We start from the raw sequence: 24,757 nt of genomic DNA, 5'->3' as shown, positions 1-24,757 counted from the left end.
TTTTTTTTTTATTGATTTCATGTAATATTCAAATTTTCTGAGATTTTGAATTTGGGGTTTTCATAAGCTGCAAGCCGTAATCATCAAAATTATATAACTTTTGCACGATACTCACATTTTTCGAGTTTCACCTGTATGCATTAAGACTCAGTTTCTCACGTGTCTTCATCTCTGCTCTTCCCGGCTGCGTGACGTTCAGGAGAGCCAGAAACAGGCTCCTCCGGTGCCCAAGAAACCCGGGAAGAGTAAACCGGCTCTGGGCCGCGAGAAGAGCAACGACACCGTGGACAAACAGAGACAAGAAGCTCGCAAGAGACTGATGGCGGCCAAGAGAGCGCAGTCCGTCAAACAGAACTCCGCGACCGAGAGCGCCGACAGCATCGAGATCTACGTTCCCGAAGCCCAGACGCGACTCTGAGGAAAACACGCTCCAGAACCAGACCAAGGGCTCCGGATCACCACGCCAAACGCTGCTTCCGTCTGTCCACGGCGACTTTACTCAGACTGAGGTGAGAGAGGGACGCGGGAATCAAGACGGACACTTTGTTTTGGGACTGCCAAGGAAATCCTCACAGAGAAATCCTATTAGTTGCAATCATTAATATAATTATTGATATGATAATTAACATTGAGAAACTGGTATTATTGTCCTAAATTCTATATGAGATTGTTTTAAATGTTCTAATATTTTGGATAAGTAGAAACACACACAACGCTTGCATAATTCCCCGCTGAAATCCACGTCTTCCTGTTTTACGCTTGGGTTTCTGTTCTTCTTCTTCTTCTTCTTCTTCTTCATCTCTTCCTCCAGCCGGCGACTGAACAGAGCGAAAGGCTTTTCTCCAGATCTAGGATGAATCCGAAATCGCCTCCTAAACCCTCAAATAGGGCGTCATTTGAGGGGACAGCCATTTGTAGTGGTGTCCGAAACCATCGTGGACTTTGAGTGCACTTATTCAATCCCACAATGCACTGCGGTATCAAGTGTACAACCGATTGGACGCTCAACGGCTGCCCGAATTCACTCACTCCATCCCCTTCACTCCTTCAAGTGAACATTATTAGTGGACTAGCGTAGGGAATAGTGAATGAGGGTTTAAGGGGGCGATTTCCCCGGGATTTCCCGAATGTCATGTGTTTCTCCGGTCAGGCAGAGGGCGCTCTTCCCATTTCCTTGTTTCATTTGTTTTGATGTTTACAAAAGTCATGCATTGTGGTATATCAAATGAAAGCTGTTGTACCTCAGTCATGTGTTCATCTCAGGTCCTGAAGTCTCACGGTTGTCGAGTTTCCATGAGTTTGTACAGGTTTTCAATCCCGATATTCCTTGTTACTTCTGCTTTGCTTTAAAGGGGCTATATGTACGGATTTTAATGTATTAATCACTTTTTTATTACTAATGTGTGAACAGTTTGTAACGACACTTAAAAAACGAGACCTTCCCTGACTTAGTTTGTCTATGAAAGTCTCCAGACTGATTTTTATATGAAGGATTCGGGACGTTTTTCCCGGGAAAATCGAAGCATGTGACAGTTACGCTCCCGAGAGCCTCTCTATCGTTCACACATGACATTAATACTTACAATGTTCAGGATTATGAAAGAGCCATTCTGTACTGTAATGTCAATGTGTCATGCAAGGAAAATTCAGATTGATTTAAACTACAGTCTCTCATAGTCAGATCTAATATACTTTATACTCAAACTATCATAACCGTGTGATATTAATGAGCTCATCTGTCGTCATGATGCCGGTGAATCTCAGATCTGCTGTAAACATCCACATTAGGGCTGGGAATTGGCAAAAATGTCTGAAGTTTAAAATCATTGGTTACCCGTAAGCCAATCACATAACGTTTGGTTATGGCGTGTGTTATGCGCATGCTCAGCCGCATCTAACTTCCACTGTAAACACATGTATGATGCGAAAACAAAACCATCGAGCGAAATACCGGAGTGAACATGGCTGTGAACGACTTTTGCAGATTATGTGAAGTAAATCTACGCATCCACGGTACAATCAGCGTCTACGTCACGGCTCTCAGCCCGCCCTCTGTTCGTTGATTGGCCCGGCTGTTTTGAGGCCGGAGGAAAACTGGGAGAAAGGTCGCTATCTCAGACTGAGTACAGAAGCGAACTGAAATTGAGCGGAAGTACGAAGTCTGACGTAGTCAGGCTAAGAGTTCAGTCCTGTTGGCTGCAAGGTCATCAACCAAAATTCATTTGGGAATATACTATTCGCTTTTTGATGAAAACCGAAATTTACCCACACTTTCGATTTGAAAGGAGACGGAGCGTCGTGTGCAACCGGTTGTGATGGTGAAGCCATTTTCATTTGAATTTGCTGTTGAATGCACGACAACAAAGCACCGCAACAAGCGCCACCTTGTGGATGTAATACGCAAATGTAAATTATCAGCGAAAACCAATGGGGAAAAACCCGAAAGTAAAATAGATAATTTTATAATTAAATATTGCAATACTTTGCGCTACTGTATCGATATAATTGCGTGCGCAAAATATCGCGATACTGAACAGAATCGTTTTTTTTTCCCCACCACTAATCCACATCTCTATGATCAGATGCTTTCTGAACCGCTGTTTTCTCACCGCTGGCAGTTTTGTGTGTTTATTCTGTTATTGAGAGGAAAGCGTGAAGCTCATATTTACAGATTCATCTAAGCGTCGCTCTAGCGGTGGACGGCGTCGGGATGTTCGCTAACGGTTTATCACTGCTAATGTATTTCCAACTTCTTTTTACTTCTAAGTGAAGAATAAGAGCTTCGTCGTGAGAATATCAGGGTCTCGAATCCCGTTCGGTCTCGTATACGTCACATGAGCACGAACAGAGCTGCAGTTCACGATAACGGCCACCGGTGTCACTATAACTCTACATACAGCCCCTTTAAGTAAAACAACACAACCTAATATTTTATTGAATGAAGTGCCTGAATCATTATTGTGGATAACTATACGACCCTTGTAGCAATATCAAAGATGATAATATCACACTTACTCCCTAAAACACGGTCAGTTTGGACGGTGCGATGAAACTTTTTTAATAATCGCTCTGTTTTAAGTAATGAGCCAAATATGATTCTCCATTTCACTTCATAATTCAGATTCTCCTTCAAACTCCACACATCTACGCTTGTACCTCTGATTGTCCAGTGATAACTAATATTTCACATAATGACTGGATAAAATTACTTTGCTGTAACGAACGAACACACAATTGGTCAGGACTAAAATGTGACTCAATTTGGATTATGAATCATCAGCTTTATTCATCAAAGAAGGTGATTAGGTTTGTTTTAAATAAGTTTTTAATTAAAATGAAGGTGTCAAATCCACATATTCAGATATCACTGCTATTATATTCATTATCCTGAGCTTATTATGTTCTGCCATCTTATTTGTTCGTTACAAACTGCACTTTTCAAAACTCTTTCCGCACACTCTTACCAAAAGTTCGAGGTCAGTAAGATTTTTAATGTTTTTGAAAGAAAGTCTCTTCTTAAATTGTGAAATATGATTACAGTTTAAAATAGCCGTTTTCTATTGTAACATACACTACCGTTCAAAAGTTTGGGGTCAGTAAGATTTTTAATGTTTTTAAAAGAAGTGTCTTCTGCTCACCAAGGTTGCATTTATTTGATTAGAAATACAAACAAAAACAGTAATATTGTGAAATATTATTCCAATTTAAAATAGCTGTTTTCTATGTGAGTATACAGTAAAGTGTAATTTATTCCTGTGATCAAAGCTGGATTTATCAGCATCATTACTCCAGTCTTCAGTGTCACATGATCCTTCAGAAATCCCTCTGATATGACGATTTGATGCTCAAGAAACATTTATGATTATTATCAATGTTGAAAACAGTTATTTACATTTTTATTTCATGATGCTATGATGAATAGAAAGTTGAAAAGAACAGCATTTATCTGAAATCTAAAGCTTTTGTAACATTAAACACCACCGTTCAAAAGTTTGGGGTCAGTAAGAATTTTAATGTTATTTTTGGGGGAAAGAAATAAAATAAATCAATACTTTTATTCATCAAGGATGAGTTAAACTGATCAAAAGTTACAGTAAAGACATTTATAATGTTAGAAAATATGCTATTTTAAATAAATGCTGTTCTTTTGAACTTTCTATTCATCAAAGAATTTGAAACAAAATTTTTACTCGACTGTTTTCTGAATGTTTGAGCATCAAATCATCATATTAGAATGATTTCTGAAGGATCATGTGACACTGAAGACTGGAGTAATGATGCTGTTTTGAAAACAGTTTATCAGGATTTGATAAATAGAAACTGCATTCATTTGAAAGAGAATCTTTTGTAACATTATAAATGTCGTTACTGTCATAAAATCATGCCGACCCCAAACTATTGATTATCTTTCCTCACGCGCTCATGAACTCAGATGATCTTCCATTCGCAGCTCTGCATTCAGTGAGCAAAAGCCCAGCAATGACCCCAGATCAGCCGCTAACAGTGATTGGCTCCTATTGTGTTTGACGGTGTGCGAACATCTCTTCAGTCTTCAGTCGTTCCTCCAGTCGGCGTCGGTCGAGTCGTTGACACCTGAACGTTTAAACGTCTGAAAACCAGTTCATCCGGGATAATGGACCAGGAGCATGAATGATGCATGATTATTTCAACACTTAAATCCTTTGTTTAGTGAACTCAAGTTTGATATCAGATGTACAGGAACACGAATCTTGATTTATTAATATTTTACAGTATTTCCCCAGTTAAATGAGCATAGCTAGCACAAAGGTACTGCCATGAAGCATACGTAGGATTTAAATAAGTACTATATTATATTCTGTATTTAATGGCATTTATATGTCATGGTAGTATTTTTGTACTACCTTTAAATAAATTTACAAACTTTAATGACATTTTTTGTATTTATTTTATTACTGTGATTTTGCAGGGAATAAACAGCATTAGAGGAATGAGAATTAATGTTGAAAATAATGAGACGTACAAAATGAATTAAAAGTAAACATTCAAATGCATTATTATAGTAATGCAAACTGGAAAAAATAAAAGAAGAATTTTTCCCCCAAAAAATGGTGGGTAGCTTATTCATATTTTATTTTATTCTGTTCTATTCTATTCTTTTTTTTCTTTTATTCTATTTTATTTCATTCTGTTTATTTGTTTTTTATTCTATTTTATTTTATTCTGTTCCATTTTATTTCATTCTGTTTATTATTTTATTTCATTCTGTTTATTCTTTTATTTTATTCTGTTGAATTCTTTTTTATTCTGTTTTATTTTATTTTATTCTGTTCCATTTAATTTATTTTATTTTATTCTGTTCTATTCTCTTCTTTTTTTCTTTTATTCTATTTTATTTCATTCTGTTTATTTGTTTTTTATTCTATTTTATTTTATTTTATTCTGTTCTATTCTCTTCTTTTTATTCTGTTTTCTATTTTATTTCATTGTTTACATCATTTCCTTTACTTGTCTTTATTCATGAGCAATTGTTCACCGAATGCCTCGGGTAGAGTTTGAATCCCCGGTCCCGGTCCGCTCAGTTCTGTTCAGGGATTCAGGAACCGGATGTGTGTGTGTGTGTGTGTGTGTGTGTGTGTGAGGAAGTGGTTCCGATGGAAACAGACGAATGTTTCACACAGACGTCAACGTGCAAAAATACACTACGAACTCATTTGTCTGATTTTGATTCTAATATTCACTCTATAGATATCACCTTATGATCATTTCTATTTGTCGGATCAATCTTTTTCTATGAAAGCATCATTAATCAGTTGAATGTGTTGAACACTGACAGCCTGTGTGTTCTCTGGTGTGTCAGTGCTGTGAGACTGATGTTCACAGATGTTTTATTTCTCCCATTGTCTCACTGTACGTGTTCACATGCGATCTCGTCATATTTTGTGGGCTTCCCTGAGGACGACGACACAACTCTCCTGGATTACGTTTAGCTGATGATTGACAGATAGAAACGGATGATTGACAGCCTCTCTGTTCTTGCTGCTCGGACACTAATGAAGTGTTTTCTACACCTGTGATGAAGTGGTGAAACACAGGTCACGAGACGTCCATCGGCCCTCTCTCTCTTCAGCCGTGTTTATGGGGGTCGAAGAATAAATCATCTAAATGCAAGAGTTTGTAGCAACAAGATTTAAGATTATTATTATTATTATAAAGATTGATAATCAATATTTTATGAAACAAGCACATATTTTACTGACTAGGATTTGTTGAATATGTCTAATGCTGTATGAAGTTTAGGCTGTGTATGTCAGGGTCTTTTGTTTAGTAAGAAATACAGTAAATCTGAGTTAAGTTCAAATGTGTTTATGACTCTTTATTCTTTCTCAGCGTGGATTATGAACTGACCAGTTGACATACACACACACACACACACACACACACACACACACATCTATATATATATATATATTGTGTGTGTGAAAATAATGCAAAATACTGCATCCAATTAGGGTGTTCAACTCATGGTCAGTTCATAATCCATATATATTTAATAGAAATAATAAAAATATATGATTAAAAATATTGTAAAATATATTGTACATGATAATAAAAATATATTATTATTATTATTATTATAGTTTTTTTTTTTTATTATTATTATTATTTCCTGTTTGAAATAGGAAACAATCCCAGATTCCCAGAGGTGAAATATGAGCACTTGTTTTCAGAGTTTAAGGGAATGATGTCGGGTGTTTTTCTGCACATTCCTGCATATGAAAGAGTGAGATCTGCCACAGGCCTCGGGGAAACACATCACAAATCTGATCTGGAAGCAAACAAACACTGAACCGCTTCCTGCAAAACCGGCATTTATGGAAAGACCCTTTTCATCCAACGGCACTTATTATTCAGACAATGTTGGCAAAGTTACTCTTTGTTATTGAGAAGCAATTTGTTATTCAGAAACATAATGGTCCATAAGAAATCCCCCCCCCCCCCCAAAAAAAAAAAAATATATATATACTGTATATATTTGAACATTAGAGTACAAGTTATCTTGGTTCAGAACTTCATCTATAATAAACATGTTCCATATATAAACAGCACAGGTTTGTATTATAAGTAGGGTGCAGTGATTACTAGTCTAGTATTGGATAGAAATGTTAAATATTAATATTACAGCAAAAAAAAATTACAATGAATTTAAATTGCACTTACAGCAGACATAATACTAACCAAAGATGGGGAGAATTTTTTTTGAAAAAATCATAACTAGTCAAAATTATAAAATATTTTATTTAAAATAATTACATAAAAAGTTAAATTTTAAATAATTGTATTTTAATTACATTATAGATTAATGTAGATTTTGTTTATATTTTATAAACAATTATATAGCTGAAAAATATATTTTTAAAAGTCAGAAAATATATTTATATGAGATTTTATTATTTAAAAAATAAAATGACATTCAATAAAGCATTAAAAATAAATGCAAAAAATAACTTAAACTAGTTAATAAATATGGTAAATGTGCACATAGGCTATAAAGTGTCTAAAGCATATACTGCATAAGATATATTGCAGTGTTAGATGATAATGCAATGCAAAACAGGATTAACAAACTTTTAATGATAAAAACAAAAAAGTTTAGGTTAGATTTTAAAAAATCACTCTACCGTTCACAATTAGATCGGAAGATATGGCATTTTCAAGAAACTGCTGAAGACATCTGCTAAATGATTACATGTAAAACTATAATCCGAACTGCACATCTAAGACTATAGCTGATGAAATAAACTCGCACAAGTGCTTGAATTGTGAGTTTTGAATGAAAGTGTGATGACACACAGATGTGGGGCCCTTATTGGCCCCTTGCAGTGTGGAGGAGGAGGGGTCTAGATCCTGTCATTGAGAGGGAGAGAGGGAGAGAGAGAGAGAGTTTGGTGGAGCTGCAGGTAAACGGATGTTTGTCAACAGGATCATTTCCCTCATGACACACTAATGCCTAATGAGCAGATTCATTGATTACTGGAGCTTCAACGCAACACAGCTGTGTGTGTGAGAGAGAGAGAGAGAGAAAGAGAGCGAGTGTGTGTGTGAGAGTGTGAGAAGAACACACTCTCCGTTTGACGAGGACCCGCGTTTCCACACCAGCAACTTTTTTTCCCCCCCAACATTCTGTTTTATTTTCCAGCATCCAGGATGAAGCCCAACAAAAGAGGTGAGCTCCGTTCCCAGGCGCGTGTGTGTCGTGTCGAGTGTGTGTGTTTGAATGGGGTCTGTGATCGTGGCGTGATTTTCAGTCTGAGCGCGTGAGACGCAGATGTGCTTCTGATTCTCGCCTTTCACAATGCAAGCGTTTGATTTTTAATACATTAGGACTCATTTCTGAAGAGCCTTTTCCATCTTCCCAGCCTTATCGACTCGCACGCGTTTGTTACATTGTATCATTGTGGTCTGATGACGTCACCGCGCGTTTGTTTGTTTGGTTTTTTTCGCGCGTCTGCGCCGCCGTTTGTTTATTCGCGTCTGCAAACACACTTTTGTTTGGTCGTCTTTGTATTTTGTGTGAAATTCAAGCGTTTTCTAAAAGTGAGAGAGTTGCCGTAAACGACGTTGAAGATGCGGGGGTGATTTTGTTTATCAGTATTTGTTTGTTTGGGGCCCTTAGTGATTGTTTGGGTCTGCAAATTTACTAATCCCTTTCAGTACCAACATGCAATACGAAAATCAGGAAGACGGAAATGACGTCGTTGATAGAGTTCAATGAATCATTTATGTTAGATTAAGTCCATGAACTAATAGTTTGGTTGATTTTTCTGAAGAAAACGTGAAATTCTGAGGGCCAGTTTTTCCAAATTTGATTCCACTAGTATTTTAACATGCATTTTCCCCCAGTTTGTATAATGATCTGTAATGCAGCTCAATGGTTGACTATTCATCCACATCCTTCACAAGAAACGCACGTTTTCATTTTGTCAAATATTTGAAAAAACTGAAACTACTGCAAATGATACGCAAAACTGTGACACGGATACAGTTGCAGACTGAAACATGAATGTCCAGAGACAGACACACACACACACACACACACACACAATCTGCTTTGTTAAAGAGGAACTCAGGAACTCCCACATTTTTAGCTGTTCTTTGGCTGGCTTCAGGTTTCAGCAGGAGAAAGAAACTCTTGAGCTGCTGAAGTGTGTCTGATTCATGTGTGTCTCTGAAACTGAGTTTAGCTGCTATCAGACGTAAATGAGAGCCTGTGCTTTTCCCATAACCACACTGACTGCCGTTCCTGCCAAAAATACAGTATTTAGGCATTTACTGTGAGTGTTACTTCAGTAAGACTGTGGAAACTTGGTATTATCATCACTGTCAGGAATTCAGAAGGTTCCTCCATTGTTTGAAGGAGATCTTATGATGCTGTTAAGTAACCATAATTGTTAGTAACAACTAATTTAAAAGCGATTTATTTGAGGATTTAATTTAACATGAAACTTCAGATTAGTATTTGAGGTGCTTGTCTAGAGTTTATTGGCCATGTCTAATGTTTTTATAATGCATTAAAATGATGATTGAGAGATGAACGAATAAACTTCCTCAAAAGCCCGATGATCAAATTCAAGACTTACGTTTTAAAACTACAGAGATTTGATCCTAAAACTAAGCATTTAAATATCGTTATTGGAAGATAATATAGAGTATAACTGAGATTTATAATATATAGAGTTTTACTGAGATATATAATATCTGTTATGTAAGTATTTGTTATAAGATCTCATTGGTTTACATTATAACCATCAGAATTTAATATTTTTGGCCATTTAAATATCATAATCTGCACCAAATTGCATAAAATTGAGGTGAAGTTTGATCTGAAACCTGAAGTATCAAATATGATACCCCAAAAAAACTTCATTTTCAAGAAATGGTTTTCATATGTCAGGTTCAGACTTTACAGGGTTATGTTTGTGATTTAAATGTTCAAATATGAATGTTTTGGCATCAGCATATTACCCTATATATTGGTTGTGTTATGGCCGTGTTCAGAGTCAACTGCAAGATTCTCGTTGTTATTGTCTGCTTTATCTGGTCATATTGATTATCATAATAATCAGCAGCTAATGCTCTCATGATAATGTTCATTGTAAAAGTGTGGAGCCCACCTGTAGGGCCGCAGATAAGCTGTATTTCCCTCAGTTTGCGAGGCTGAACGTGTGAATGGAGGAGCCGTTCAAAGTCAATAGTCTTTTGAAGTGTAAATTGAGTGCAGTCACACAGATTTATCCGCAGGACGCTTTTAAATGACTGGCCGGGACGATTCAGGCGCAAGATAAGGACTGATTCTCTGTTCCTCAGAAATCAAGGTGTTCGTTTTGCCCCCAAAAAAAGACTTATAGTTCCAGTGAAATGCATGCATTGTTCTCTTTTATACTGTGCATTTTGCCAAATTCAAAGGATCATCTGCATACAGAAAATGTGCATACTTTGCATAGTGGTATTTCTGGTATTTAAGGGCATTGTAAACTCTTTGTGACCTGCACTGAATCCGTTTAACTCCTGCTGTTTTACTTTGAGACCAATAATGTTCTGTTGCCTTCATCTTCTCAGCTTTTGATGAGGATCAGAACGGAGACACAGAGTTTTCTGCCATGTCGGACAGTGACCCGTGCGAAGACGACGGTTATCCTCTCAACCTGTCCACCAGCGGCAGGAGAAGCGGGTCCTCCGCCAAACGGCGCCGGCGCGGAAACCTCCCCAAAGAGGCGGTTCAGGTTCTGAGAGACTGGCTGTACGAGCATCGCTTCAACGCGTATCCGTCAGAGCAGGAGAAGCTGAGCCTGTCTGGGCAGACGCATCTGTCCGTGTCCCAGGTGAGCACTAAACACAACACACTTTCCATGCAATTAGCACAAAACTGAAGTTTGCATGCAAAAGTTAAGACCTGAAAATTGTCCTTTGTTTCAAACCAATATGATATTTTCCAATTTTCAAGCTCAAAAGGCAAAATCAAATACAATTTTAGACATGCATTTGAAAACTGGCCTTCCTTGCCTCCATGTTGTTTCAAAGCCATGTGACGGTTTTCCATGCAATTGCAATGAAACTGAAGCTTTCAAGCTCAAAAGAAAAAGCTCAATAACCATAAAAGCATAAATTGAAGCTTTAGACTTAAGTTTGGGTCTGTTCCTCACAGCTATCACATCATGGCTTCAGAAATATAGTGCACAAACCCATTCATTTGGTTATGAATGTCAGTTGTGCTCTTTCTGTCTAAGAGAGCATGTTTTTGCCAGAATAAGTTGCAAAGTGGACCAGACCGAGTCAATAGTCTAAGCATCAAGTTGAGTATGAGGAGTATTCTCTTTCCAATATTGTATTTTTGTGTGCGTGTCTCTTATCCACTCTTCACTTTTATGTTTGGCTGTAATCTTCAAAGACTGAGACGTTCTCACACAGTCTGTGCTGTGTTTTGTCCTTGAGCGAGAGCTGCGGTGTTGTCAGAGCGCAGGAATGCGGGCGGCGAGGCCTGTGCTGCATATTTCCTCTGGTCTCCATTAGAGCCAGCTGTCTGTCTGACACAGCATGCAGTTCACTGCCTCGCCAACAGGGGGCGCCACGTTAGGATCCAAAAAATGCCTGTTTGACCCTATACCAAGAAATATTAAAAGGTTAATTCCCCCAAAAATAAAACTTGTCAGTAATTGTCGCCCTCATGTCACTCCAAACCCGTAAGACTTTTTGATGAAATCTGTCCCTCCATTAGACGGCTACACAACTGACACTTTAATGCAAATTGTAAATGGTCATGGAAATTACAATTTCTACAGTCTGTTTCTAGTTAGTTTTAAAGTATTTCATTGTTAGAAATGACTGTTTGAGTGTTGTTGTTTTTATTAGATTAGATAAGATTAGAAAACTTTATTATTTGTTTTATGAAAATGTGTCCTTTTGAAACCCTTATCCAGTCGTCACAAAGGACTGGAAAGAATTATGAAAATTATTGGTCAGAAAGTGCAGAAACTCAAGAGTTATGCTAATTAAACTTCACAAATTTAGTCATGTCAGATTTATTTATATAGCACTTTTAACAATTGTTTCAAAGCAGCTTTACAGAAAAATCATGTTAATGTTTACAATATTTTCATGCCTTATAGTAGCATTTAGCAGATTAGAGCTGGGCAATAATATACAGTAGTTGAAGTGGATCAAAAAAGTTAATCAAAGCTGTCTTAAGACAAGAACGGTTATCGTTCAAAATATGGGTTAGGGTTATCGTATAACTTTGATAAAAAAAAAAAAAAAGGTTTTGATCCACTTCAAATGCTAACTACAGTAGTTTAGGTTTTGCAATGAAACAAGCAATCAAGCAGTTGAGACTGTTGCCCTATATACAAGTATGCTGTATCTATGCATTTAAACTTTATGGCATTTTAAGTTTCTAAAACTCTGGATTCTTTTTAATCTTGTTTTTAGATCTGTAACTGGTTCATAAACGCCCGTCGGCGGCTCCTGCCGGACCTGCTCCGGAAAGACGGCAAAGACCCCACTCAGTTTACAATGTCCCGACGCACCAGCAAAACCGACAGATCCGCCTCCCCGGAAAGCCCCGCCTCCTCGACCCGCCCCTCAGTCATTTGCCCCGGCCCAACTTTGGACTTGAGGCTTCTGGGTAACACTGCGACTGCGATTTTGGCCGGAGCCGGTTGCTTGTCGTCGTCCGGCAGTCAAGATGGAGGCGTTCAGGCTCTGATGCAACTGGACACGCGCGGTCTGCTGAGACGAGAAGGTCTAACTGGATTTCGGAGTGAAGATCATTACCTGACGACGATCCCGTTTGCTTCTACCTCTGTCCCGACCCTGGGAGCCTTGAGCCCGAGTGGGGTCCTGTTCAACACACCTCCTCCTACCCCACCGGAGCTGTGCGCGCAAGATTTCAGCGATCTGAAGCTTCTCGTGGACGCGGCCCTGCAACGAGCGGCTGAGCAAGAAAACTGCAGACAGAAAGAGCAAGCGATGCAAGCGAACGGACCTTCGAGTGAAAGTGAGCTCGTCCAGAATGGTGATTCGGAGACCATCTTGACTTCAAGGGATGAATCCAGTGCTGCCCCGGACTTGATGGAGAGCGCAATATTACCAGTATCAGTTCCTGTCATGAGCCGCTCTTTTCCAGGCCTTCCCGTCGACCTAAGCTCAGCCGGTGTCTCCGATGTCCTCTGCAAGAATGTTACAGAGTCTGCTAGCTTTACGTCTTCTGGGATGTGGAGCGTCCGGCAACCCGGGCCACTTGCGAGCACGTGGGTTTCTCAGTACGTGCGCAATACGGTCACGGAAGCGGTCAACTGATCGGTGCGGAAAACTCAAGCAGACCAACTGACTTTGAACTCTTTTTGTTCGCTAATTTTTGTCGTAAGTTTGTTGGAAAAAACTGGGTGCTTTTAGTACATGCCTTTCGAGATCATTGCTAGATACTCAAAGAGCCTCTTCACCGATGTTCACTTCATTGGACTCAGGAGTGAAGCTTCTCTACGAACACAAGTGGAGTCAGGAGTGAAGCTTCTCTACGAACACCAGGATGTATTTTTAAGACATTTTTAAAACTCTTTGTAAACCAAAACCTCTTACCTTTTAACTACATGAAGTTTATGGGCATCCATAAAATCCTCTTCCAGAATAATCCAGCATTTCAGACTCCGGGATCTTCGAGAACCAGGTGTGCAGAAACACCAGCAAAACCTGTACATCTCAGGTTTACCAACAACAGCCAAGAGATTTTGACGTTTGAACGTTTGTTAGTGGCCTTGCATAGTTTTGGATGAAGACGCTCCACATGTAGTTGCTCCTGCCTGTTTGCATCAGTATATCCACTATCACTCGTAGCATGCTTTACTTTTTGTGTGATCTGTGAATGCAAAGACCAGCATGCAGCGTTTAATAAGGTCTGTTTAGGAACCAAATGTGCTCTCTTAGATTTAATACTTTGCTCTGATTTTGCCTGAAAGCCACATGGTGTGTGTGTGTTTGTGTCATATTTCCTGCACTTTATAGTCTCATTTTACCTCTTCGTCATTATGCCAGAACCATTTAGATCCGGTCCCAGTCAGAATAGTCTCCGAGAGCTGTCTGGCGTGTCTGTGCTGCGGCCGGTCGTTGGGAAATTGATCGTACTGCAGAGATCATCGCTCACGCCTCGTGTGTGTGTGTGTGTGTGTGTGTCTGAGATGTGGAGGCGAGGGCGTCTCAAAGACAGAGCTGACATTGATTTTCTTCAGTTCTCATGTAACGTGAGCGTAGGGCTGTAGCTGAGATGAGTATTCGTCTGATGGCATGGTTGGGTCAAGTAGATGGTCGGCATTAACAGTGTTTTACATGTTCATAAAGTCTCTAACACAATGTAGAGGGGAGGGATAAAAATGTTAGTGAGTGAATTTAGACTGAAAGTGTTTTTTTGACACTAAAGGAGTTTTGTGCATTTCCAAGATGAACTTGTTTGTACCTCTCAGAGATGAACTGAAGTGTTGCTTTCCTGCTCATAATCTGTGAATGTATCTAGAGAACTAACAAATATGATTTAGAAAATGAGCGATTTTCTCTCTTTTTGGACACTAGAGTATCTAGATGGATTATGATTTTTATGCTTGTAGTTTCCATGAAACTGAGAACATGTACAGATAGTCAAATTAGTCTTTATAGTAATGATGATTTTAACCTTTTTTTTTGTCTTTTGTCTTTTTATGATGCGGTTCACATTATTTCAGTTTACTCTTGCTCACGAACGTGCCATAATTCTGATTAGTTTTTTCTCAGTGAGGTCAATGCAAAGGTCAGAGGTCATGTTCTGTAGTACTGTACACGTTACTTCTCATCGGTTTTCAGTGTTTCTCAGGTTTGTTTATTGTAGTTTTCACTTGACTTTTCTTTCTCGTGGGTTCGAGTCGTTGTAATGTTACCTCTCTGACAACACAAAGGGAGTTTTTAATTATTTCTGAGTTAAGGAATCTATACAGAATATGAGAAACGGATTGTCATATTGTAGTGTCATCAAATTACAGATCTAATTGACTAACCCCTCAAAACTGTGATCATTCGGTTAGTTACTGGAACAGTACGATCTATATATTTTTTTTGTATACTCTATTTTTTTCACCGGTTCAGAAAGACCAATATTAATATTCCTGGAACTGTATTATTGTTATTGCAAAATGGGTCTTCTAGATGAGAATGTGAAACGTGTAAATATCATTCAGGTTATTGGCCGGCATAGACTTGCTTTTAATGCGTGTGTGTGTGTACATCAAATATGTGTATCTCTCTCCTGTACGACCAAATACATGATGCTTTTTTTATTTTTTTTTTTTTTTTATTAAGATGGACCGTAAAACTGGCATTTGTGCCTTACCTGCTTCCTTAGAAAACCTTTGGACTAGTCTGTGCAATATCTGCCTTAAACCTTTGACACAGAGATTTTATTTGGTGTCCTTTTGTACAAATATTACAGAGAAATAAAAGCCTCATTTTTAATATGTTTGTAGTCATGTCGTGGAGAAATTAATTTCCTTTTGTTTTCAGCAATTACGAGCAAATATCCAGAAATGACCCAGAAATGCACAAATGATTTGTTTATCTGTCGTGTGAGACCATCTTTATTTCAGTATAAAATACGTAACTTTCATATGACGGATGACTTCTTATCTGAGAGCTGCCACGTGTAATTACACATTTTATAAGCCAGATATTCAAATATAAGTTGCAGTACCACTGAAAAATCTACATATCCCAAAGTCTGTGGCCATCTAACTTCAAAATGTTTAAGGCAAGACACTACATGTGAATATTGGGTCAAAATGTTATTTCATATAATATACTTTCAGTAAATTAAGACAATTGTTTCATATTAAAATGCTATGTTTAAATATGCATGATCTATTTAAATATGTGCTAATTTGCATATATTTCCAGAACATGAATCTGAACGTTGGATAAAGCCAAGATCAAAATTCCGGTTTCTTCTTTTATTACTCCATAATTAAGAAAATGGTGTCGACAGACATAAAATAAAAAATAAATGGTCACCATGTTTTTATGAATATGTTATTTAAATCGGTGAATGATATACGAACGAACCGTTCAGTAAAAATGTAATATATTAAATATGTATTTTTGGATATTTTCTTTTCACTAGTCTGAAAGGATATATTACGGAAGCAAAATCGACCAGTGGCTAAAAAGACAATGGGTGCGTCTCAATCAGCTCCCTAGGTCGTGAACCATTAGGCTATATCATGTACTCTAATTCGGGAACCGATGTAGTGAGCATTGATGCACCCTGGATTTCATTGCATTGTGGGACTTTTTAGGGAGTGAATGTTTCAATGCACTGGAAGGATTTTGCGATTGAGACATCCATTAAAACGGCCGACTCCCTGATTGGTGCCCTGACGGAGCTGATTGAGACACATCCAATGGTTTTGCCTGTATGTGTCTTGCCTTATGCCTCTGATATCGGTTAATATCGTTCAACGAGAAGGAGATGCTGAGAATCCTTATAAATGCACACAGAAAAATAACTTTGCACTATATATCTAAACAGGTTTATGGCATCTCCAATGCAATAGTTTGCACAGATCGAGCCACAGCTGCTTAAACCTACTCAAACACACATAAAGTCCCACATAAAAACGCAAAATATACATTGCAGATGGTTTGCAATGTAATCTAAATCGTGCATTTAGAGATCGAATTACTTATTTTATAGATCACCACATGAAATGCTGTTTTTCCCCAGTGGATGTTCATCATGTCTGTGTTTGCAACGCGCTCTGATCGTCTACATGTCGTCTTTGTCCTTGGCTCCGTGTTTGAGAATCCGGGTGAACTCGCCATAGTTAAAGTTTCCCTTTTTGTCAATGGGAGCCTCTCTGAAGAGCTCGTCCACATCTTCATCCGTGAAGCGATCTCCCATGGTGGTCAGCAGGTCTCGCAGGTGATCTTCATGAATGAAACCTGCGCAGACGAGGGTCAAACATGCAGTCAGAGCGAGAAGACCTTTGGTTTTTATAGACAGTGTGTACAAGATGTGAACTACATTAGAATATTGAGGTATTTTAAAATTATTTTGCTGGTATTTGTGTTTTGTTTGCATCTGCATCTGCATTTGGAGAAATTATTTCCATATCTTATATTTACTGGAATTTTTTTTTACATTTTTAAAATTATTAGTATGTCATTTAATTTATACACTTACTACAGGATCATGTGACACTGACTGGAGAAACGATGCTGAAAATTCAGCTTTGATCACGGGAATAAATTACACTTTACTATATATTCACAAAATTCTAAAGTAAATTCAAATAGAAAAAAGTTATTTTAAATTGTACTAATATTACACAGTATTAATGTATTTTTAAAATGGAAATAAAAGCAGGCTTGGTGAACAGAGAAGACTTCGGTAACACTCTTCAATGTCTCATTTGTTAACATTAGTTAATGCATTAACATGAATTAACACTGAGCTATAAATTTGTTACAGTATTTATTAACGTTTGTGAATAAAATACAGTCGTTCATTGTTTGTTCATGATAGTTCACAGTGCATTAACTAATGTTATGAAATACAGCTTTTGATTTGAATAATGTATTAGTAATTGTTGAAATAAACATTAACTAAGATTAATAAACGCTGTAGAATTATTGTTAATTTTTAGTTGATACACTTGTCCAGTAGTGAATCAAGCAGCCAACAAATGAAGCATGCATATAAGATGTATAGAAAATGTAATTAAAGGGCATTTTGTATTAGCATGTTCCTATAAGTAACCCTCTATTATGGAGCCCCAAACCTGCAGAAATTAAAAATGTATAAATAAATATGGAAATAAATATACATGTGGGAATAAATAAATATAAAAAATACAAAATAAAAGAAAGTTAAAAAAAAAATACAAAAAGTAATAAAAGGAAAAAGTAATGCAACAATAAATTAAGGACTAAATTTGATTATAAAATGAATTGTTTTTTTGTTTTTTTTATCAAGTCTTATGTTCCTTTATTTTCATATTATTACATTTATTTGTTTAAATATCGTTAAAAAATTGTTTTAAAAATATCGTTTTCTCGATTTTAATCGATTCTAATTTTGATGAAACGATACTGATTCTTAAATCTTTCAGTGTTTCAAAGAAACACACGAGACAGGAGTAGCGAACTTCACTCATCGTTTACTCATTCCCTTCCGTTCTCCACACAACACTTCAGAATAGTAGTCACCAATGTTCAATTCTACTTATGAACACAGCAGAATTGAATCTAATTGCTTGTGAATCGAATCGTAATGCGTCAATGCCCAGCCTTATTTATCTATAATTTTCGCAGGTTCGGGCCTCCATACTGTGAGACCCTCCGTGAACTCTTTATATTAAACCAGTGTTTGTTTTACCAGTTCCTTCCTCATCAAAGCAGGCGAAAGCGTTCCTTATCACGTCCTCCGGGTCGGTTCCATTGAGCCGTTCTCCAAACATGGTGAGGAACATGGTGAAGTTGATGGGACCTGGTGCTTCACTCATCATTCCCTCCAGGTAATCATCAGACGGGTTCTTACCTGAGCACAAACACACCAAAGGCAATGTCATTAGATGTGATAATAATATTATGACATTCACAATATTATGTCACGTCCTCTCTGTCAGACCGACCCAAAGAGGCCAGCATGTCATGCAGATCCTCTTTATCGATGAATCCGTCTCGGTTCTGGTCAATCATGTTGAAGGCCTCTTTGAACTCTTGGATCTGTGACTGGTCAAACATGGCAAACACATTTGAAGTGGCTCTCTGTGGCCTCTTCTTAGTGGTCTTCCCCTTCGCTCGCTTGCTGGACATGTTGACGGTGTTTCAGGTCTAAGGAAAGAGCAGAAGATATTCTGTTAAAGGTTAGTTCATTTTTCTAATCGTTAGAATTCGATTCTAATTCGTATAGAATCGATAATGTTTTTAGGGAGTGAATGTTTCAATGCACTGGAAGGATTTTGTGATTGAGATTGGCCGGCATAGACTTGCTTTTAATGTGTGTGTGTGTGTGTGTACATCAAATATGTGTATCTCTCTCCTGTACGACCAAATATATGGTTTTGTTTTTTTTAAGATGGACAGTAAAACTGGCATGTGTGCCAATCAGCTCCCTAGGTCGTGAACCAGTATTCGTTATTTAAATTTTTGCGCTCAAAAAGTATTCTCGTCACTTGATAAACTTAAGGTTGAGTCACTTGAACAATTTTAACGATGTCTTTACTAACTTTTCTGGCCCGGTAGATTTCAATAACATAAGCCTATGGAGGAGTGATCCAGCTCTCAGATTTCATCAAAAATATCTTAATTTGTGTTCAGAAGATGAACGAAAGTCTTACAGGGTTGGAATAACATGAGGGAGAGTAATTACTGACAGAATTTTCATTTTTGGGTGAATTAACCCTTTAATACGTCTGCAAGCGACAATTACAGGGTCCAGAGTCAGTAGCGGCCTTTGCCTTGTTTCAGCCGTTTCACTCGAACAGAAGGAGCTTCAGCTTGCCCTCGAAAAAGATAATGATAGTGCTGTATTCGCAAAGATGACCCAGAGGCCTCTGTTCTGTACAGCCGAACCGAATGGATTAACCATCAGCATTGACAAAACTAAAGTCAATGGCATCAACGGCAGAAGTCTACAGTGGAATTGGTCTCGCTTCTGCCGCCTTCGAATGGTGCTTATGAAGGAAGCATAATGTTACGGTCAAAACAAAACCATATTCAGACACTTATCTACTCAGTATTATTACATGGATCTGAAACAGGGACACTTCTAAAAGTCCCCGTGTAGTCAATCATTTTATCCATTCCATCTCATCTTTGATCAGAGAAATGCACAATTTGAATTCCTTTTAGTGCATAAAAGGAAAAAACTTTCAAATTGAAAGTTTTTTTCCTTTTATGCACTAAAAGGAATTCAAATTGTGCATTTCTCTGAATTTACTAATTCTTGGAAACATTTAGGATAATGTAATTGAAAGAAATTCATAACAGTGTGCAAGTGTTTTTTCGATATTTTGATACAAAATTCTTACATATTGTATTATTGGGAACGTTAGCAAACCATTCTTAGAACATATTTTATCCCTCAGAAACACTCACGTAAGCAGAACTCGGCTGACAGCAGGAGTGTAACGAGGTTTTGAATACGAGGATTTATAGTCAGACCAGAAGTCACTTTAAGATGAGCCATTTAATGCTGATTTAGTTAGCTGTCGCCCTTTACGATTCACTCCAAAGTGTTTGTGATTAAGGATGTTAGTCAGCTTTGATCTGGGGAAACATTTTTCTATCTGTAAACAGAGCAGATTCACTAAAGGCCTTTACAGCCATTCGCATCAGAGAAGATGTTACAGACGGTTTCTGTCGAGTCCCGTGTGAACAGCAGCACATTTCATAACCATGACATGTATCAATACATCGTGAATGTGCAATTCGTGTTATACGGAAGACCACAGTCAGCTAACACTCATTTTCATATCTGTGTTTTTATTGCTCTTGCATTCATAGTTTCTCAAAGTCTTCTCAATAAAGCAACCAAATGCTGTGGGATGATCTATGCGTTCTGTCTATATCAGGCCTGGTCCATATGCAAACGACCTGCTGTTAATCATCGTTAATCCTGCTGTCTCCTAACGAACTAATAAAACCCAGCTAACATCTAAGAATGTTTTGCTTTTTATTTCTGAATGTATGTTCAAATGTCTAGTTTTATGTGAACTTTAAGGGAACATTCCGTTTTAGAATTCTGCAAACATTAGGAGAACGATACTTTTTAATGTTTTCTGAACCTTCTGAAACTGGTAGTAACAATAAATAAAAAAAAATGTAAGACGAACCCCCAAATAAAATGTTTCATAAAAAAAGTTCCATAAATTATGTATTAATAATGTTTTTGTTCTAACATTTTGATAAACATTAATAAAGACCATGATAACTTTGAACGAGCATTCTATTAACATTACTGGAAGAACGTTTGCTCATAACCTCGATTATAACGTTCTGAGAAAGTTCACTGTTAGCTGGGAAATTGTCTTATTATGAATATGGCAAAAGTCCAGTATCTCCAATAATTGCTTATTTTTGGTGTAAAATGACACTATTCTCTATTTCAGAGGTTCTCAACTGCATGGGACACACATTTTCTCATTACGCCACAACCCACATTTTTAGGAATTTGAACCAAGTTGCCTGTTTATTTATACACATAGCTTAGTACAGTCCCACTTTACATAACACATACATTGTGAGAATATCACTAACACTGATGAATAAACAGTATAAGGCCAAATAGCAGTCCCAGTAGTTTTGTTAGTAGAGCCACCAACATCATCAAAAATATAGAAAATAACACAAAGTGAAAATAAAGTGGTAGTTTGCATTAAGGTTATGGAAACTTAATTTACCATGGTAAATACACAATATTAACATTGTGTTAATAAAACACACTGGTCCTGGTGAATAGACGGATACCTGCTTGCAAAACCTGTTACGTAGGCTAATTTGTTGGTACTTTTTGGTAATTTCATGATTTACTAATTGGCAACAACTACGACTTTGCATGCTCGTGAAATTATACAGTGCGCGTCCGCGTTTTGCGCGGGCAACAATTGAAGAGTGCGCGCACGCCTCGAGCACGGCTGACAGGAGAGGAAAGCTCGTTTTTTCTGAGGTGAGAGAGACTTTTTATTTCGTAACAAGTTACAAGTATAGCGTTAGAATAATGACATTGACATATAGCCTGACAACATTCAATCTGACAGCAGATTCGGGATCAGTAACCAGTGTTTCTCAGGCACTCTTTACTTGAAGTGCGTCTGACAGAAAATCCAGCCGCTTTTACGCACGTCTTTCAGAATAAAACTCTCTCGCATCAGTAAAACATTCAGAGTGGTAGTAGTTGTTGTTGTTGTTTCTTTGACTACACACTTTGCGATCCACTTAAAAACATGGACAGTTGAGAAACACTTCTCTATTTTAAACTTTCTGACTGCATTATTCCTGGCTGTCCTATGTGTGTGTTTTGTGGGTATGAGGTATAGGACTAGAATTGATGTAACTGATTAACTACCTGCTTATTTTAAGCTCTCTCTGTGTGTGTGTGTGTGTGTGTGTGTGTGTGTGTGTGTGTGTGTGTGTGTGGCCCTGGTAAACTCTAATTTATGAGGACAATATGTCCTATAAATAAACACAATATCCGAAATTCTTGTCCTTGTGGAGACATGTTTTGGTCCCCATGAGGAAAACAGATTATAAATCATACTAAGTTTATTGAAAATGTAAAAATGCTGAAAGTTGGTTTAGGGGTTGGGTTAGTGTAAGGGGATATAAATACAGTTTGTACATGTAGTATAAAAATCATTATGTCAATGGAAAGTCCCCATAAAACATGTGAGTGTGGGTGTGTGTGGGGGTGTGGGTGTGTGTGTGTTTGTGTGTGACAGCATCATCAGAACACAATGTCCAGCTCGACCACAGGATTAAATGCAGGAATTTAGAAACAGACCGGACTGAGGTACATCAAACGCTCATCCCTGCGAGACATGTTCATGCCCTTATTGGGTGTTAATATGCTGAAGAAAATAAGACAATGTCATTGGGTTTTTAATTGGATAAATTGGGTTAAACTCGGGTTTAAATATTGTTTTAAATGTCGATCAAGTTTTTTTTTATGTGTCCTCAAATTCAATGTCACTTTCCATCCTGTTTCTTTTTTTAAAATGACTCAGGAAGTGACATCATCATGTTGGGAAATCAGCGGCACAAACATCATCAGTAAGTGTATTATCGATGGATTGCATGAATTCTGTTGTGTTCGTTAAATAAATCCTGTTTAAATGACACAAATCATCATAAATGACCTTCAAGTTGATGTCCTAATGCACTCTAACTCTCAATCCCTCGCTTCAGCTGTTGCGAACACACATCCTCCCTTCATTCGTTTGTTGCTTCCGAAACTGGATTGGCAGAATTCAGAGAGACACTAACAGGCCGTCCAGGGATATTGCCTCATGAAAACTTGTGCAGTTTAACAACAGTAAGGTTTTGTCACGCTCTGAATAAAGACAACAACACTATAATCTAAAACAAACACATAGTTGCTGATTTCTGTTAATGAGTTTCTTCTGCTATCATTTCAGGTCCTGTCCTCCAGCCAATGGTTATGTCATGGGTCTGACCGCTGACTTTTGACCTCAACGGTGCACTAACAAAAACACCAAATGCTGTATTCCAGATGAAGCCAAGTCACAGCTACATGCAAAGAAACACATAATTCTCTGAATAATTGAAGTTTATATGAGTTATGACCATCACTGAGGAGGACAAAACTCCTGGATCTATAACAGAAATGCATTACAGTATTCGCTCACTGGACACTTAAAGAAAGCACTCAAATGTCCAGATCCTTTGCTCAGCGGGATTTGAAATGATCCTGGATCAGTTTCAGCTCCATAACTCCCAACATACGTCACCAGCTCCATCTAGATCTTTCCTCAGTGCCTGCCTAAATATATCCACAACTTTTGTACTTTGACTTCTAAGCACTCGAAACCAAACCAAAGCACAATTAACTCACCTTTGCTACAGCTGAGGGGTCGTGGTCTTGTGTCTGCTGTCTTTGTGTTGGAGAGTGAGACAGTTACTTTTGCGGGACACAAAAGTTTCTTCAGAGCATCAGCTCGAGTAATGCGGCCCCTCCCACTTTACTCTCGGCCAATCAGAGCTCTCGGTTCTCCCAGACAGAGCCGGCCCACAGCAGGGGTTTACCATATAAGGGCAAAGAATGCTCAGCCTGTCTTTGTGTTGAAGGCACACAGAGAACAGAGACCCGGAGGAATCAACATGAAATGACAGGAAAAGAGATAAGCTGCCTTATTTAGACAAGGCCTCGCATCATGAGGGGTGAATGTGTGTGTGTACATTCCTCGAAACCCCTGCCTTGGATGGACAGTGATCTGGAAAAATCTACTACTGAAACTCTTTATTATAGGGAGATCTGTTCCCTGGATAACTCTGTTTATATTAATTAACTCATACTTTTATGCGTGACAGTAGTTTGGTTATTGTCTTCCAGGGCCATTAAGTGTGACATGAGCCATGAACCAAATGAGAGAGAGTTATTGTTATTATTATGGAAGTTATTATCTTACTGCTCTTGGAATAGGTCTTTTATATGCATCATTAAAGCTGGAATTGATTACCATTTACAGAGTGTCTAAACACTGAAAAATATGATGGTGATTGAGCATAAGCACAGCAGTTATAGCTTTTTATTATTTAATGCTGGGATACACATGACATAATCGCTGCAAGGACATTATGATTTTATTGTCAGTAAGTAATTACTAGCATGTTTCCATATGTTATTTCAGATCTCTCTGAACAATATACATTTCGACAAATGCCATGTGTGACAAAGTATTTTATGTTTTTTAGGTGATGGCATTTATTAAAGGGATAGTTCACCCAAAAAATGAAAATTCTGCTGGTATGTACTTACCCTCAAGTTGTTATAAACCTGTAGAAGTTATTTCTTGTGTTGAACATAAAAAGATAAAGATATTTTTGAAGAATGTTGGTTATCAAACTCTTTCTGGTCGTATTGACTTTCTAAAGTATAAAGTCAATGGAGACCAGAAACCGTTTGATTACAAACATTCTTCAAAAATATATATTTTTTGTGTGTTCAACAGAACAAAGAAACTTG

General features: G+C 37.8%; 3 protein-coding genes and 1 long non-coding RNA gene across 7 annotated transcripts in view; 3 read left to right on the top strand and 1 right to left on the bottom strand.

Annotated features, from left to right (window-relative positions):
- The window catches only part of dlgap4b (discs, large homolog-associated protein 4b), a 140,736-nt gene extending 134,169 nt beyond the window's left edge, over positions 1 to 6,567 (top strand). For all 3 annotated transcript variants that reach the window (XM_084425159.1, XM_084425158.1, XM_084425160.1), the window contains exon 13: positions 200 to 6,567. In XM_084425159.1, the coding sequence (XP_084281285.1) occupies positions 200 to 418 (219 nt within the window). In that variant the 3' untranslated portion in view covers positions 419 to 6,567. The remainder of the gene's footprint in view (positions 1 to 199) is intronic.
- A 1,328-nt stretch (positions 6,568 to 7,895) lies between these two features.
- tgif2 (TGFB-induced factor homeobox 2) lies at positions 7,896 to 15,508 on the top strand. The gene is made up of 3 exons (XM_084426564.1): positions 7,896 to 8,206; positions 10,600 to 10,862; positions 12,466 to 15,508. Exons 1-3 carry the CDS (start codon positions 8,188 to 8,190, stop codon positions 13,333 to 13,335), a joined length of 1,152 nt encoding a protein of 383 aa, XP_084282690.1. The 5' UTR covers positions 7,896 to 8,187; the 3' UTR covers positions 13,336 to 15,508.
- Positions 15,509 to 15,604: 96 nt separating this feature from the next.
- myl9b (myosin, light chain 9b, regulatory) lies at positions 15,605 to 23,776 on the bottom strand. Its single transcript, XM_084426565.1, has 4 exons — positions 23,627 to 23,776; positions 18,684 to 18,885; positions 18,428 to 18,589; positions 15,605 to 16,992 (listed from the first exon to the last, which is right to left on the bottom strand). The coding sequence occupies exons 2-4, from the start codon at positions 18,865 to 18,867 to the stop codon at positions 16,817 to 16,819; spliced, it is 522 nt and encodes a 173-aa protein (XP_084282691.1). The 5' UTR covers positions 18,868 to 18,885; positions 23,627 to 23,776; the 3' UTR covers positions 15,605 to 16,816.
- On the top strand, positions 21,640 to 23,628 carry LOC311301450. 2 transcript variants are annotated; one of them, XR_014629464.1, is made up of 5 exons: positions 21,647 to 21,721; positions 22,494 to 22,564; positions 22,779 to 22,824; positions 22,960 to 23,086; positions 23,190 to 23,628. It is a non-coding gene; the product is annotated as an uncharacterized lncRNA (long non-coding RNA). The 2 variants fall into 2 exon arrangements; XR_014629463.1 differs by lacking the exon at positions 22,494 to 22,564 and having other exon boundaries at positions 21,640 to 21,721.
- Positions 23,777 to 24,757: the final 981 nt, after the last annotated feature.

This window comes from Rutilus rutilus, assembly GCF_951802725.1.
Source record: "Rutilus rutilus genome assembly, chromosome: 12".
In the NCBI taxonomy this organism is placed as follows: Eukaryota; Metazoa; Chordata; class Actinopteri; order Cypriniformes; family Leuciscidae; genus Rutilus; species Rutilus rutilus.
The sequence above is the reverse complement of the archived record's forward strand: the minus strand, read 5'-3'. Positions and strand labels throughout refer to the sequence as shown.